Source organism: Phaenicophaeus curvirostris, chromosome 14, assembly GCF_032191515.1.
Source record: "Phaenicophaeus curvirostris isolate KB17595 chromosome 14, BPBGC_Pcur_1.0, whole genome shotgun sequence".
NCBI classification, from domain to species: domain Eukaryota; kingdom Metazoa; phylum Chordata; class Aves; order Cuculiformes; family Cuculidae; genus Phaenicophaeus; species Phaenicophaeus curvirostris.
In genome coordinates, this window is record NC_091405.1 from 15414809 (window position 1) to 15432671 (window position 17863).

A 17863-nucleotide genomic window follows, 5' to 3' on the forward strand; every position below is an offset into this window, starting at 1 on the left:
GGCATTATTTTAAAAGCAGTGACAACAAGGCATCTAGAAAATATAACATGAAGTTAAGAATAGTGCAGCTGGCATTAACTGTTGATGTACAGGGACTGATTGGTAGGACTGTGCACTGTTTCTGACTACATTCACTCATCTAATGCTAGCAGAAAACTGAGCAACTCCACAGGTTTGTTCTTCCAGTTGTTGGAAAGCTCTAGTGCTTACTGCTCTATATGAATGTTGTAAAACACTGCAAAGGTCAAATTCACTGTGTTGCTTTTAATTATAAAGTCAGGTCCTCCCAATTCATGTGCCTGTAATACCCTAACTATTCCCTTGTACACACAAATCTTAGATATGAAGACATGGTAATTTGATATTTCTGATACTAATATGCAAGTACAGTAACTTGTAAATCCTGATCAATGGGTATGTCAAAGTAACAAAAAGATCAGCAGTGTTTGTTAGCATTTCTGGTAGACGTTTACTCATGTTTATGTTCCTATCTTCATTGACTCTGTCAAATGAGTTTTGTTATTCTGGGTAGATTTTTAGTAAAATGCAGTCTTAAAATATAAATGTACACCTGCATTCTCAGCAGTCCTCTTCAGATGAAATCATAAGTCATAATTTAAATGTATGTTGGTACTAAACATACAGTGATCAAATCCATCTTTCAAGTAAGCTGTTAAAATAATAGAAATGTATTTTGTTTAAACAAACCCAAACAAAATCCAAAATTACTTTCAGTAAGATGGATTGTTTTTTAAGGCTTACTTTTCCTCGTATGAAGGAAAAAGATCTGCTGAATGACTGCAAGTCTGCTGCCTAAAAACTCAAATCTGAATTTTATGTCACTCATGAAACGGAAACACTTTATCTCAATTTAGAATAACATATTGGTCTGCAGAGGAAGTGCATACTGAACCCTGCTGTCTCAAGTATACAGTCAAGGGGTGTCTAATATGAAACGTGTTGGGTGCATGCAATAAATCCAGAATGCGTGGAGGTGAGCAAAGGGCCCCATCTGCTCTTTCCTAGAGCATGTTTAACTAGGGTTGTCATGGTCTTGCTATTAAATTGGAATCTTTCCCCTAATCTTTGAGTTAGACACGACCAGATTTGCAAGCAGATTTACAATTTTCTCTAATTTTCCTACCATGACTTCAAAACATACTTTTCAAAAATACATTCTGGACTTTTTCAAAGGGAGATTTACTTTTCTGCAGCTGTTTCCCATAGATCAAACTCTTGCTTGAAGGTTAGGGTTTTAAAACAGCATGAAGATGAACTTGGAATCTTATAACTCTCCCCACTCCCAGCAAATTACAGTTCAAGAAGCATCAAATAATTATTTTCATAACCAACCAGAAGTAGGGTGCACACATTGCAGAGGCTGGCTTGTGGTTAAAGATAAGTACTTAATGGAAGCACTTCCACATGTATGTAGTGGCTCATTAAACTATTTCTAGATATTTAATCTGTGTCTATTTCCACAAACTAACTTGAACCCTCTTTGCTCTCTAGCATCTTGAATGTGTTGAAGTTTAACCCTTTTTCTCGTGAGTCCACATTTAATCCAAATACTGTATTCCTTGATTATTAAGACTTAGAGCCCCAGAATTGTATTCATTGTTACCAAACTTTGATCATAAAGTTTGGCAAATCCTAGACTTTTTTTTTTCTATCTGCCTTTTAATTCATTCTGTGTTTTGTTTGTGCACGCTTTTCTTGTTTTATAATGAAAATATTTCTTAATTGGGGACAGATAATCTCTTTAGCATTCTGTTATGGAAGTAATATTCCACTGACCCATAGTTTCTTGGGGAAAGAGTCCTATCTTCCTGGTGCTTTATGGTGGCATACCTGCAGGAAGATTAGTGTGGTTAAACGTTCTCATATTTGAAGCATTGTGTGCAGTTGGATACATACAGAATTGGAGATGTTGGAAAAGCATTTTAGTGCTTTTGAAAATTGGACTGAAACATAGTTAATATGTAATTCTTTGTTTATGGTAGTTAGGAAAATTAATAGGTCAAGTTTTGTTCACTTTAGTAGATCTTTGTGGCGTTCAGTATATCAAAGCTTTTGCTAGTGCTTTTAAACCCCACTGTACCTTTTATCTGCTTCATGAATAGATGACAAAAAGACAACTGTCTAAAAAGTCCAGGAAGAAAATGTGCAAGAAGATAAAAATGACTATATAAATCCATGGTGCTGATTCTGAGACCATTTTCCATTGGGGCTTGTGTTTTCCTGGGAAGCGCTTTACCCAGAAGTAATAAGTTTGTGCCTTTAGTCTCTATTCCTTTCAGTAAGGACTGGCCAAAAATTGATTTCCTGTCTTTCTGCTTTTATTTGTTATGTCTTAATAGCCTGTGGTGACATGGGTGGACAGCATTGTTTGTCTTGGAGTGCTTTGGCTCCACACCTCACTGGCACTTGCATAATTAGTTCAGTAGTGGAATTAGTTAAGTGTGCATGTGTTAGTTAAGTGTATGTACATACACATCTCCATTAGTCCCTTCTTCTGAAAAAGGCTACACAAGCACAGGGCTTTCAGTGTTTCTGCTTTTGGCACCCAGGTGTTTCAGCTGTCTAGAAAAAAGCACGCGGTGAGGTGAAGACAGAGCAGGTACGGGGACTACACGGAGCAGGGACTATGAAGAGCAGGGTCAGAGAGAAAAGTGAGAAACTGGCAGTAGGTTCAAGCAGCGGAGAGGACCAGGCTGAGAATCTGTGCTGGGACAGTTGTATTTAAGAAAAGAAAAGGATGGCTGAAGTCTCTACAGGGGAGGGACAGAAAGGCTTTTGACGTGAATTTGCTCCCACAATTTAGTATAGAACATAAAGCATCCAAAATGTATCTGCTTTCTGTAAATAGCAGGACAATCACTGAAAAGCTTGTCCAATGAGGGGGTCCACATAGAAAATAATAGTCTGCATCTGATAGAGGATAGACTGGTGATGTGTTAAACAGTAGTGTTGGTTTCGGGAGCTGTCAGCCTGCATCTTTGACAAGATTTCTGTGCGGACTTCAGCAAGTCCCTTAACCTTCTTGCCCTTAAGTTTTTTCCATATATGTTACCAACTTTACAGAGGCTTTGCATGGGTAAATATACTAAAACATTGATTCTGTGTTGTTTGGGGTTTGGTTTTGGTTTTTGATTTTTTTCTTTTTTTCTTTTTTCCCCTGCAGGTGTTGAGTGGGGAATCTGTATTAATTAAAAAACATTTTTAAACTATTCTACACAGTGTGTTATCTGAAATTTCTGTAGCTGGAGGTTGTGTCAAATAATTGTATGTATTTGCAGCTAAACACGTGATTGGTAAACTTTCTCATGACTTCTTCGTGCTTCATCTGTAAAATCAAAATCTGACCTCCAATTCGTTTAAACAGACTTCAAGTTGATAACTTTGTTTTCCAAGGTGGCTTTGACCACCTGTACACAATCATACACGTGATTAATTTCTTTTAATAAATCTTGCCTCAGCTGTAGTAGCCCAATAATGGGATCTGGCCTGAAGGTGGCAGATGATTCATTGGCAAGTGGCAAGCAGAAAATAGAGAACAAGAATAAAACAATCTATTGTAAAGAAATATGGATTTTACCCTATACATATATGCAGGAAATAGTTTCCTTGTTTCTTAAGTGCTCCACCTTAGACAGAAAAATGAAATTTTCCAGCGTTTGAATACCAAGTGTCTGTTACCAAGTTGTGTTCCTTTGATTGCAAACAAGACCTTTACGATATTGTCAGTAGTTTGAGGAAGCTGATGTAGATGTTACACTGCCTGAAGTGCAAGTAATAATCCATGTTGGCACAGTAACTGGTGACACGGTAGTATCCTCTTAATACAGGTAGATATGAATAGCTTCAATGTGTGTGATGAGGCTTGGATTGAGAAAATTATCTTTGATCAGGGTAGTACTCTAGCGTGTATTGGACTTCATTAGTTTTTCTTGACTGTTTTCTAGAATAAAGGTTATAAATTTGGGTAATTCGTAATGTTTTAAAGTTTATAAACAAGCAGAAAGCTTGATCAGAGTTCAGACAAATAGTCTGTGCAATTGATGGTGTTTTTTTATAGATGTAGGAAACCTTTGGGAGAGGAACAGTCATGTGAACAGAAAATTGTAGTCCAATTCTCAAAACTCTCTTACCTGGTGGTTAGTTCATCGGCATATGCAACTTGTAAGCATCCATATGGAAGGTAACACTATTTAAGAAGAAGGGGATTGTGTGACAGTTCTTGAAAAGGTGCTGAATACATTGCTAAGTTGGTGTTAATGGTGATTTAAAACAAAAAGTTACTTCTCATATGTGTTACACAGCTCACAGGAGAGTTGTGGTGTTTTGATGTTGTGGTAGATATTGTAATTAGATGTTCCTGCCATAGTTGTCCTGAATTGGTAGCAAGATAAGGGCCTAATGTTTCATGGCAGAAAAGACACCACGTTGGCTCTTACCCCACCACCAGTTCAGGAGAACCGTCTGACTAACTTACCTACATGCATTTTTCCAAAGCAGGAATGATGCATATAATCCTATGTCTATACGCATGTATTCTATGTGTGATGCGTAAAACTGGAAAGGCTGTATTTTGATTTTTCCAAACCTTCAGTGATCAGCATGTAGTCATGTATATCTGAGATGAACTCTTTATGTATTGTATTTTACCTAAAACCATGAGGGCACTATGGTATTTTTGATGTGGGTGTCCAAGGAATGTAACAGTTTTGGCTTGGCTCTAAAACCAAAAAGGTAACTTGGATATAGTGTTCTGTATCTGAATAAAAGCTTTTGCTGCCAAATGGACAATGGCCAATTCAACAAAGAGTGCTTTTTCTTTTCAATTAATATATTTTTAGAAGGAAAAGTAAAGTTGATCTGTACTGTACACTTTTAAGACCTTGAGTGTATTTTTCAAATATCCTTTGAGGCATGCAATCCATGAAGCTTCAACTATTTTTGTACAATTACAGTTTTAGATGAATTATAAACTCTTAAATTACAGGCTTCTTTCTAAGAGTCATAAAGGTTTAAAGACAGTTGGAAGCAATTTTAGGGGGAGCTCTACAATGAAAGATTTGCCAAGGGTTTGAAGAAAGGTGAAAATAAAAATGTAATTGTTTTAATCCTGTGTTTGCTACGTAAAATGCACCACATTGGGCACTGAATGGGGTGGTGGAAATGTATGTTTGTTTTCTGTTGCAGTTCTTCTTGAAAGTGGGTGTGGTATTTAAATATTGCAGTGTCTAGAAATAATATTGTTCTTTGGCCATTGCAAGACTTGGCTCTATGCACTTTAACCCTTGTATGTTTATGTAGGAAATTGCTTTTTCTTATGTTCTTTTGGGATTTTTTTGAGCATTTTTTCAATCTTTTCAACATCACCTGTCTGCGAACTTCATACACATAGAAAATAAGCCTTCCATCAAACTTTCTCAGTCAGAGTTATCTTCTGCTAGATATTAGACCTTTATGAATGTAGTACCATCTGACTGAATTGTCTGTTTTCTTTAAATGCTTAATACAGTGTCTTTAATTCATATTCAGCCAGAATAAGTTGTAAGTAAAATTTTTCCCTGTACTTAAGTTTTCCTAATCTGTCCCTAGATGATCTCAATTTGACACATCAGCATTGTGTTCTTGCTGGTTTTTCCCCTCGATTCAGCTCAACTCACAGAGTGGCAGAGGTAAGTATCAAAAATAGTTTGCTGTTTGGTCACTCATAAAAATATACTATTCTGGTACATACATGTAGCATCATGTTCTCTGTTTCAGAACTGTGGTTCAGTTATGCTTATGACTCAGACTGTTTTCTTAAACAACTGCCATTTGTTTATTTTTGAATTGAGGTACACTTGTTTCTGTCTTGGTAGTTTGCCTAAATTCCCAGTTAGGCATATAAGATACGAAGTAAGAACGTGCTACACCCCACTTCATTTAAGAACTGTGGAACACCTGTATTTTCACCTGAAACGTTTTAAAACTCTTTTTGCTGTCTTCATATCCTGATCCTAGTTAAAAGGAAATCTTAATGATGAGATAGAAATACTAAAAAAAAACCCATGTCAGCAGTGTCCACTGCCAAAAATGGCCTTTAGGAGGTCAGAACAACTAAAAGCAGTCATGAGTATGATTTGAATTGGGATCCTTCTGTATGTCTGAGGGGTGAAGAAGCACAAAAGAGATACAGAGTTCTTGTGAGAGAACAAGGCTTCAGCCTGATGTTCTCAAGCACTGATAATTTTTTTTTTTTTTAACTAGACATCTTCTGCCTGCTGATCCCATTCAATGGACTTACCAGTAGTTTTGTTTATGTAGTATTCTAATGGGAAAGAGTAAAGAAATATGAACATATAGACTGTATTTAAAAAAGACGGTTAAAAAGAATTGTAGTTACTGCTTTCTTCTTTCCTCAAGGCAAAATATACCACTGTTGAAGCAAGAGATACATGTATCCATATACTCTTTTTCTCCATTACTCTTACTAGTTTCTACAGGAATGGAGATGAAGCTGTAGCACAAAACATGGGCTTATACGTAGGTTGTATTATTAAAAAAAGTGCCTTTATTTCCCAATCAAATAGACATTCTGCTTGCTTGAACTGGGCTGTGACGTAAAGCCCACTGTACATTTTAAAACAAATGGTTCTAAATTTTTCCTCTTTCATTTTAAGAATGCTCTGACCTACTGCTCCTGTCTGTGTTACTTCTGCTGGAAAATGCATGCTTCTTTTCACAGTATGAAAAGCTTTTCTAGTAAATGATTACACTTTGTTTTTTAAACTGTTGTGACTTCAAGTGGTATAGTATGGAAATTTTGTTTACAAAGAATATGAGATGAAGGGATTCTTATTCAAGATTGTTCCTGGAAATCTAACTGAAGGTGCAGATATTTAACTGAGAATAATTAAAAGGTGTAGATGTCTCCTTCCTTTTGCTTCAAAAGGATTTTTACATATTTCCTTCTAATTTTGCAGCAAATTTAATGAAAACATAGTAAAAAGAGTGGAAGTGCAAATTTGTTTTGTTCTTATCTGTATCTTGTAAGCATGCAGCGCTCTCAGACTGGGTGTTACTGGAAGCTCGTACAACTAACGAGTACAGCTGACTCTGAAATACTGACAAAAAGTGGCTGGGAAGCTGAGGGAAGCATGGCCATGTTTTTGAATGCTGTATTTGTAAAGTAAATATAGAAGGCATTATTTTCTTACTCTTTTCATCTGTGCTGCACTGCTTGGCTATAGATGTTAGGTGGATTAAACTTTTGCGTAATTTATGTTATTTATAGCTATATCGACAATTCAAGGGGCCTTATGCTTTTGCTTACAAGATCATGAAATAAAGTTGCAGAAATACATCCCTTCTGGTCCTTCACTTTGATTATTTCAGGAGCAAATAGTTCAGTATGTTCGAGGAATTTGTATGTTGCGAAGCGGCTATCTATACATTTCTTACTATGTCTTTGTAGTGTTCAAGAGGAACCTTGGAATACATACTAGGACGATGTGAACTGGCACTCCAGAATTTACAGACTGATTCTGATTCGATGGTTTTGTCTTTGAAGTCACTGGAAACTGCAGTTATAAAGCAAGTAGAAGAAATACATAATGAGGTGAGATGATCTGCACTGAAAATAGTTCAGCCAGGTTCTGAGAGGTACAGTCTGCTCATGGAATTGATGGCAATGAAGTGTGCTCAGCTGCTTTCAAGGCATTGCTCTGTTTGAATTTGAAAAGTATTATTTTATGGCTTTTTTTACTTGGATACAGTAATTGGGATTAACTTGGATGGATATTTTCATTCTCGTGAAGTTCTAATTTTTCCTTCTTATGATCCCTCTGCTGGTAGAGTAAAAGAGTGATTTCAGTAGTACTACATGAAATCTGAAAGTGTGGTGTACAAACCAAACTACTCTAGTGCTTCTCTAACAAAAAATTACAGGGAAAGAGCCGGTAACGTTTTTCAGTTGTTCATCAGATATTGAACCAGGTTTTCACAGAATACCAAGAGTGACACAACTGTCAGTTTGTGCTTCGAAGTATACTCTGAAGGAAATACAGTGAAAATAATTGTGAGGAACATATTTAAGTGGGATATTCTGTGCTACAAAATATGCAAGTGTAACAATGCACTTTCACAGGATGCTGCTGAAGCTGGCAGTGTTTTCTTGTTTGAAGTACAGACATGGAATCTTCACAAACACGTTGATTTGACAAATGTACTGAAAATATCAGACAGTACTTTGGGAAACTGCAGAAACAGGTAATTATTCTGTGGTATAAAAGTAGGATATATCACAAAATGTGTAGTTTGGCTTATTCTCTTAGTGGGTAGAGTCAGGAATGTGACACAATGGGCCGATTTCCTTATAAGAATAGTGTTTGTTGAGGTGGTAAATCTGATACTTACTTCCTTTTTTTTTAAAGTTACAGAAAATATACTTAAGGCTTTGCAGTCACACTTTAAAATGACAAATTGTTTAGCTGCGCTGGAAAGCTGCTCTTCTACCTGAAACAAAGCTTTCAGCTATTCATAACTGCAAAGCACTGGTTATGATCTGTCCTTAAAACCAGCTATAGCAAGCATTTAATACAAACTACTTGTTTAAATATCAGTGTTTTTTTACCGCAGTCCTATAGTCAGGCATTTTGAAGGATCTGTGCTGTATTTCTACTATGTATGATCACTACTGGGAGCCATATACTGCACAGGGAATTTTCACCTGGATTAGAACTTGTGTCAACTGCTTAAATAGCTATCTACTTAGGAATATAATATTATATATTGTTACTAAAATGTCATTGAACACATTTTTATCTGTGTTGTGTTTACAGCTGGTGGAAGGAATTGAGTGAAGTGATTGCAAAAGATTTGCACCCTTTTTCTTTTAGCAAAACAGCTTCTAGAGCAATTGAAAGAAGTCTGATGCATGCAGAGTTTTACAAAACATTAATCAGACTCAGTCCATAAAACTATACGCATATGTGGTTTGCACAGCTAGGGCCACATGCGCAGCTGGTGTAAATTTGCACGGGTTCTTTAACATCAAAGACATGTTCCATTTACATCAGGTGAGAGACTAGCCCCTGGTGTTTGCAGTCACCTGAATAATTTTGCTGTGTGACATACAGGGATGTTTCCTGTTACGCATATGGGATATACTGTAACAGAAATCATGTTTAACTTGTACATATTGCGCACATGGACTTAGACACACTGGATCTATATTTCATTTCCAAAGAGAATAACCATTCACCTCCGTTGTTGTTGATGTGGTTTTTTTTTTTTAAGTTTTTTGATCTCAAGGTCAGCTCTTCACTTGAAGGATAAGTTCTGTATGTTAAAGTACAATTTAGATTTCACTTCTTTGCTATGCAAGTAGACAATTACTAGTGGTTTGTCACTGGTAAATGCATGTTTCTTTATCAAACATCACTGAAGAGAAAATTTACAGATTTGTAGGCTAATACAACTTTTTTGCATATAAAAGCTTCCAAATTTCTTTTACTCACTGTACAATAAATCTTTCTTTTTTTCAGGCACTAATACAGGTTTTAGATTCAGATTTTCTTGGGCAGCTGAAGAGCAACTATGTCTTTGTTTCTTCAAAGAATCAAACTGTTTAACTACTGAAAATAATGAGCCTTTCATTTGACAGGTGTAGTCAGGAATTGGTCACATGTTTCTCCCCTTATTTTGTAGGTATTTTTAAATACAACAGACATAATTGCACAAAAAGCCAAACAGAATTAATGGATAACTGCCACCCAATTTTGCCTTTTCCTTTCCATCTGATACACACCTTTCTGTGCTAGTTCTAAACCTTTTTTTCTTTTCTTGAGGATCATGAGCTTGAAATTAGGTAGTATTCCCATCTGTAGAGGAGGTGGTATGGTTGTGTTTTGCTTTGAAATATTGTCGAAGAACCTTCTTCACAGGGTTTAACTCCAGTAATTAGATGCAGCCCTTGTTCTAGATTTTCCTTAAAACACTACAAGTTTGGTGCTTTTACCCCTCTTGTGGCACCTCTAATGTAGTCATCAGAGATCATTAACTGGACAGAACCATGAGGTTATGTATGACTAAGATAAAATATAGCAGTTCAGCACAGATTCACAGTCTGTTCTGGAGCTAACTGCTCTGCCAAATGAGATCTGTTAAAAGCCTAAGACCAGGTGTGAAAGAATAAGGTATGATTCTCTGCCTTTGGTTTCATATTCCTGGGCAAGGAAACTGACTTGCTGTGCTGATAAAGTGGGTTTGAACTGGAGATCTGAAGCGTAGCTGGAAACTTTTTTTGTTTTTCTGCTTTTGTGGTGGGCAGAGAAACCTCTAAAAGAGGTACAGGTGAGTAGGTGGGGGATGTCATTATTGATGTTCGGTTTCCCAGAGTTGATTTGTCAGAGCCCTGTCTTGCATGTCTTGTCAGAGGTATTCCTGTCAAAACAAGTAAGATGTGAACCTGAGGAGGATTTTAGCATCTCTAGCAAGCAGACAAGAAGTTTAGCACTTCTTTAGACTTACCTTTGTTGGCCTGGTCTCCCTCACTAACACAGGCTTCAAAGGAATATCTGAGTAATTGCAAGGTATGTGCTTTTTTTTTTCGATGTGTGTCACTTCACTCCCAGTATGTGCTTTGTAGTTTTAAGTAAAGAAAACCTTAATTAAGAATGTACACATGCTGCTTGCCTGAGTAGCTTATGGGCTTGAAGTCTAAACAAATACTTCAGTGGCAGGGTATCCAGTGAACAGGCTGTAGCAAGGTGAACATAAGTAATTAGCTGGACAGCTGTGAAGTGCAGTAGCCTGACAATGCACATAGTGTCAGAGATTCAATGAAGTTACCTCTTTAAGCAATCAAATTGATAGTTGCTTAGGAATAATTTATCCTGAAATAAATGATCTTGCAGAGCTCACTGACTGTGAGCCTCTTGCTCTGCTTGGCTTTCCAAAACCTGTACAGCTACTAGTCATGTCTCAAACAGAGCTATGGGGGACCTGGGGAAACCCATCAGCAAGCAAGTGCTTTTTAAAGCAGTTAACTGTTCATAGCTATGAAAATGGATCTGTAGAAAAGATCGTTGCCAGCCTGTTCTTCACATTTCAAAGAAAATTTGTTTTCCTTGCTCTGAGTAATGCAAAATCTGGTAATAGTTCTCATTGTGTGAGGTGGTTTCAAGGCTTCTTTTATTAGCCAATACCGAAGTAGGGAGTTTTTTCACATCTGGTGATTGTGTTGGAAAAAAAAATGAGGTTTTAAGGGAAGTACTGAAATTTGAAAAGGTAGAGTTTTGTCCTCAACAGAGTTTTTCCTCAGCTATGATGATCAGGTCCTGATTACCATGGTTAAACTGAGTTGGTTTCTCTGTTGCTTGTGAGGTACAGTCACTTTTGCCTACAGAAAATCTACTTTTATAGCAGCAATAGGTAAATTCAAGTGTGGTGAACTCACAGGCATGTATAAAAGCCAGGGCTAGCTCAGTTGCAGGTGTATATAGTGTTAGACACTGAGGTCACTACTGAGAAAGAGTAGCAGTGTATGCAGCCAAAGGAAGGTTAATATGTTTTAGCACATCGCAGTGAGCTGACAGCATGGGTGGTGGCTGGGTAGAACAGAAGAGAGAAAATATAGATCACCTACATGTGTGGCATTTAATAACCGATACTTTTAAATAATTGACTGAGGAGCACTTCCTCACAAAATGTCAAATGCTACTGTTGGCCTTTTACTACCCAGTATTGACTATAACCTAAAACTGGCCTTTAATCATTGTTTAAAGGACAACTTAAAAATATGTTGAGGTTAGACGTGAGGCCTGATTCTGAGCTCCCTTGCAAAGATAGAAGTCATAAGCAAAAATTAATTAGGAGATGAAAATTATTCCTAAAACACTCAGTATATATACTTTGATATGTTAATATGTTAAGGCTTTGTCCTGTTTGGTCATGTAATGCATTCTAACTCAAGTTAGCGCTGATATATTGGGAGTCTGCAAATTAAAACTCTCTGATAAAATCCCTGTCAGGAGCTGTTAACCTGAGAGTTTTGTCACAGAAGATGAATGTTGTGTAACTTCAGTTCCACTATAGCTAGAGTTCAGCTTTTTTCCTCTCTCCAGTATTTATTGTGGTGGGTTTTTTTTCTTAGTACAAATGCTCCTGTTCGTGGAAGGAGGCAAGGCTACAAGGAAAGATATTACTGAATTGAGTTCAATGAATGCACGTAAAGCTTTTAAGAGAACTTGGAAAGCTGATAGCATATGTTCATGTTAAAAACATGTGCTTAGTAATGCATGAGTTGTAAAAATACCAAACAAACTTAGCATAACTGGAATCGCTGGAAATTTTTAGCAAAACTAAGTGTTTATGCTTGCATATATCTAAAGCAAGGATAAAGTGATAGAGAAATCATGTCACTATATCAAGATGATTAGTAGGCATGTTGATATTGTATTGATGGTTGGACTGGATGATCTTAAAGGTCTTTTCCAATCTTAACAATTCCATGTGTCACTTGTTGAGCAGTTTGGTGGCTGGGTTGCTGAGTGAAACACTGTTTTGGTTTTGTTTGTTTTTTTTTTTCCCAAGGCCCATTTTATTGACTCAGTTTAGAGTTAAACAGATATATTGAGATGAATGTGGACCTCAATTTGAGAGTCCTAGTAAATGGTAGTCCACATCATTAAACAGCTACGTGTTGTAATTTGGTACACGGACCCTTGATGAGACCAGCTGATCCTGCCTAAAATTAATTGTCTTGTTGCTAAACTTTTCCTCTTGCACCTAAAAAGCAGGTCTTCTATGTCAAGTTGTATATTCTCTTACAGGATCAAGATATGTTTAAAATAGGGCCATGATGCCAGACTTGAGTTAGATTGAAGTTACATAGATGTAACAAATCAATAGGACTAGTGAAAAATCAGATTGACTGAAATAGATTTTGTCAGATTGAGCCATATTTTAACATTGATTTTATTTTTAACGAACTTTTTTTCATTGATTGATGGCCTAATGATTAATTTCATGAAACATGTTTGCCAGAGATCATATGCTGTATCTGTTTTGTGGCAGAGGCCAGCAAACAAAGAAGTGGGAGGAAAAGTTATCGAGCGCTTAAAACTCTAGTTAAACTGTCGATATGCTCAGCCTTCCCAAAACTGTATGTACTGATTTTTTTAATAAACCATAACTTGATCCTTCATACCTCACTGATAATGTAAAAGAAGCAAATTTTCCTTCAGTGTGTAGTTACATTTTACCAACAAAGTTGCTTTGATGTTCTTTTTATACATTCCAAATTTAAGCGTCTTTTATTGTGTTCTTTACCGCATATTGACCAAACATTTAGTTAATGTTAACTGGAACGCTTTGAGATTTCTGTAGCTATTCTGTTCACCCTTGCAGGAAAGAAAGCATTAGGTGACAGCTTTGGGCAGTTTTCTTTATTCTTTCACCTTGGCAGGTTGTCTTTGTTTGCATCATTGGAGCTGAGTGGGGATAGACAAGAACTTATTTGTGGTACAAATAGTGATTAAAGCAGTTTTGAACTCAGTGTGATACGTAAGTACCACAACAAAGATAAATACAGAATTCTAAATACCTGAACAGTGGATTAGTATTGAAGGAAAAAAGGCTCAATGGAAATTAAGATAAATGGAGTTGTTTTGCTTAAAGATAATTTGAAGAGTTATGTATTTATATAATTTTTTTAATAAGCTAGTATTTCTCTTCTCTAAAGTTGATGAGCCATCCATATATGAATTTTTTTTAAAAAAAAAAAACCCTCTAACAAGTAAAGTATTACATAATTTGCTGTGTTTCATATTCTAAATAAAAGAATTGGCTTGTTCCTGATGGTATTTTTATTGCTTCAGTGGGGATACATTTTCTTTGTAAAACACAGTTTCCACACAAAATTTGTCCTAGGAAAATAACTGGGGCTTGTCACTTCAGATGTCCCAAAAAGCCTTTTCCTTCCTGCTGCATGGACATTGTTCTGTGTTTTGAGGGCTTGGATGAGAGGCAGATTCAGCAGGAGTGGTTTCTGGACACCCCCCTCTCCCCTGCAGGTTTGCCTGAGCAGAGCTTTCATGTCTCACGTTGAGATCCAGTTAATCCAAAAGATATTGGTAGCCTATCTGGTAACCAGATTATTTGGTGAAGTATGAGAGACTACGTTTCATTATAATGCTGTGCTTTCATTCCATAGCGATTGACTTGGCTGCATTCTAGCAATTTTATTACTGCAAGTTTTTTCAATCTTTTATACGACTGAAATATTTTCAAGCCCGCAATGCTAATCAAAATAAGCCAGGGTTGATACGTACTTGAATGACTTGTGAGTAAACCTGAACTTCTAATGTTCGTGTTATATATACCACATGTAAAGAGAAGAGTTGCATTTTGGACCTCTCCTGGGTTTGAAGTGAGTAGGTCAGTCATGATTTCATGTGGAATAGAAGTAAGATAAACAACTGGATGTAAGGGTGCATTTAGAAGTGAGTATTTTGGTAACCTTCTCCATTTCGATAGGGTTGTTCAAGTGTAGCTGGATTCATGCATTATCCCACTCCTCCCCCAAATAATTAACATAGATGTTTATGCTACCTTATGCTTTTATCTTACAGGTTGAATTTGAGTGGCTTAGGCAGTTTTGGTTTCAAGGCAAGCGGTATTTGAAGTGTACTGATTGGTGGCTTAAGCCGATGGCTAAATTGGAAGAGTTTTGGAGAAAAATGGAGATTATGGTAAGTACTAGTATTATAGTCTAAAGTGTCTAGAGCTTAATTCTGAGAGCACTCAGAATTATGTTTTTAATTGTACTGGCGTAACGGGATTTAAACTTCATTCAGAACATATGCTAAGTAGAATCCATGTCAGCCTTCCGCCAATAGCTGTTATTTTTCTCCCTCACGTAGCGAGAAGAAATGTGAGCAAGGATCCAAAACTCCAAGGTTTTATTTTCTGACTTTGTTTTTTCAAGTTTGACAGTCCTGTAAGATGACTGTCATGTATTACATCACACCAATTGGTGCGTGAAACTATGCGTTGTCAGCTTTTTCATGCAACACCAAGACAACTCTGCCAATGACAACCTTGGTGAATGCATCTTAGGAGAGCTGAGAACAAAATGTGGTGATCTGGAGGTACAACCGTCTGTCTGTAGTCTACCTGCCCATTTACACCATATCTGGAACAAACAAGAGATGAGTTCCTTGAATAATTGTAGTGATATTGCTTCCTTTGGACTTTAAAGTGCATGATTTCTATGACAACACACTCGGAGGCAAGCACCATTAGCAGAGATTCATTTGGGAGACTTTACTAATGTAAGTGTTCAATGCAGTTGCCTTGTGTGCCTGCTTCTAGATTTGTACACAGAAGGACCTATATTGATAAACGTGTTTTGCTCACGTCCATACATCTGCATCTCAGGCTTCTCAGTCAGTTCTGCTGGTCACAGCATAAGCCTTAATTTTTCTGCCGAGGATGCTGAGTATGATTTGTAGTAGAGCTGGAATTGTGGTGCAACATGAATATGCTCTTAAGATTTGAGGGAAATGTTGTGACTCACTAATGTGCTCAAACGTCTTGCAAGCTTTCCCAGCAGTGGCTGGTTTCAGACTTGGAAAATAAGTGTGGAAAAGTGGAACTTTAATTTGTGAAATCGGTTACCGCAAAGGATCAGTGAACATTAAACTTTGCTACAAAAGGAGAGAAATTATTTATAACTTGTTTATGTGCGGTTTTTTCCTCATTTCTGTGTTCTTACGTGCTCACATTCTTGAGCGAACTTTATAATTTAAAAAAAATATTTTGGTTTGTTTTTCTTTCAAATGACAACTTTCTTGTAACGCAGGCTTAGATGAGGTAGAGACAAGAATGTTTGATTGTTATTTTATATCCGTTGTGTGTTGAGAACATGGAAAACTAGCAAACTCAGGAGTTCTCAAGGGTTAGATTTTCTGCAATTGGTGTGACATTACCATGTGTCTCTAATTAGAAACACGGTGGTGTCAGTGTATCTCCTTTCAACAGGCCGCAGGATGATATTTATCAGCAAACTGACAGTTGGACCAAGACAGAAGCTGCTTCTAATTTAAATTTTAAAAATTACTTCAGTGTTTTATGACTTATAACATATTAATCACAATTAATTTCGGCTATTGAAGGAGACAGAAGAGGATGCTTGTTGAGAATGTCTGTTTCATTGAGTCTCTAAGTAAATTTGACGCTTACTGTGTTTGGGACTTTGAGGTAGGCTGTGTGTTTTGGGTTAAACCTACATTTTGTCCTCTAATGTTTTGTAAAGTGACAGTAGGGGGCAATGTTGAGCCACAGTTTTAATGCAATAGCAGGCACTGACTTAATAAAAATACGTAGAAGCGTAGCATTAACATCAAGAATTATCCCTGTTGCTTCAAGTTAAATGTAATCTCTAAGATTCCATAACACAGGAAATCAGTTGTGGGTTAACAAATTCAACAGCAATTTAACATAAAAAGTGCAGTGTTTTGGTGCACACTTAGCTTCCATAGCATTAAGTTAAATCACAAAGGTATTTCTGAAGGTTCTCAGTAGTCTGCAGTCGATGTTTTTCCTCCAAACTTATAATTATAGCTGGATGGTTGTTAAAAAAATAAAATTGGGGCACAATGCTAAAACTAAAAATGTCTTACAATTGTTGATCTTCTCTCAGAAGAATGTTGTTAATTAAAAGGAATTATTTCTTAAAAGAAAGTACTTAAGCGATGTATTTTTCGTACTTATGTGTGTGAGCTGAACAACTCTTGACTTATGTTTTTTCAGTGTATGTGTCTGCAGTGATACAAAAGTCAGCCTGGGACTCCCTGCATGCCCTCCCATTCCCAAGCTCCCCATCTTATTTGTTAAAGCAGTTATAAGGAAGAAAAGAAAGCTTTCCAAAATAATTTCTGATTCTACTAGTTGTAATTACTCTCACGTCATGTAAGAGTTTGATACTGCAGGAAGTTTAACCCAGTGTATTTAAACCTTTGGGCTTTATTTAATATTTTTTTACATTATAGCAAGCACACAGTTTTATCATAATGTTTATTCTTGGCATTTCTTTCCCCGAGGATAGTTTTAGTTAGAGCTTACTCTTGTGATGTAAATGTTAAACCTTTCATTTGAATGACATTCTGATAAAACATCGCATTTCCCACAATATTACCTCATGAATTTGTGAACCATTAAATGCAGAGCAGTTTAACCAATCTCCTTCTACTTTCTGCCTCCCTTGAAAATACGAAGGCTATTCAAATGTTCCAGGGTTCTTTTTTTTTAAAAGTCACCCAAGATTAACACATTATCATCTGCAACATCAGGATAAATGCTTGCTGAATTCAAAAGGAGAGTTACCATTTGAAAAAAGCCTGTACAAGCTTTGCTTTCTGGGTAAAGAGAAGTCTGAAAAGCTCAAATCTCATGTGATGTGAGGAAGTCTTGGTGTAGCTGTTCTGAGATTCAGTGGAAAGACAATTTGTCTCTCAGGGTCTGATATCATGCAAACCTTGCAATCTGACATTTATTTTAGCTATGAAATCTTTTAACACCATGCCAAATCAGTAAGAACTGCAGCAGTCCTACAGTCTTTTCTTGTTTATTTTGTTTTAGGCTGAGTTACATTTGAATGAGTAAAATGTAAATCAATGAAATGGATTGAAAAGTAAACAAATGATTATACTTAAATATTGAATCTTTGAAAACTTTTTTACTGTACCTAGTGTTCTTTTAAAAAAAAAAAATAAAATAAATGAAGACTGTAGTAGTGCTTTATGGTGTGAATTGTATTTCCTGCTTTGACAGTCCATTTAGCAATATAGCAATGTATTTATATGGC

General features: G+C 36.5%; 1 protein-coding gene across 4 annotated transcripts in view; it reads left to right on the forward strand.

The window, feature by feature from the left end:
• FTO (FTO alpha-ketoglutarate dependent dioxygenase) overlaps positions 1-17863 on the forward strand; it is a 215262-nt gene that overhangs the window by 50153 nt on the left and 147246 nt on the right. For 3 of the 4 annotated variants that reach the window (XM_069868659.1, XM_069868661.1, XM_069868662.1), the window contains exons 5-7: positions 5608-5687; positions 7469-7612; positions 14628-14747. In XM_069868659.1, coding sequence (XP_069724760.1) covers positions 5608-5687; positions 7469-7612; positions 14628-14747 — 344 coding nt within the window. Of the gene's footprint in view, positions 1-5607; positions 5688-7468; positions 7613-14627; positions 14748-14918; positions 14955-17863 lie in introns of those variants that run through there. The other variant, XM_069868663.1, reaches the window with a different exon arrangement.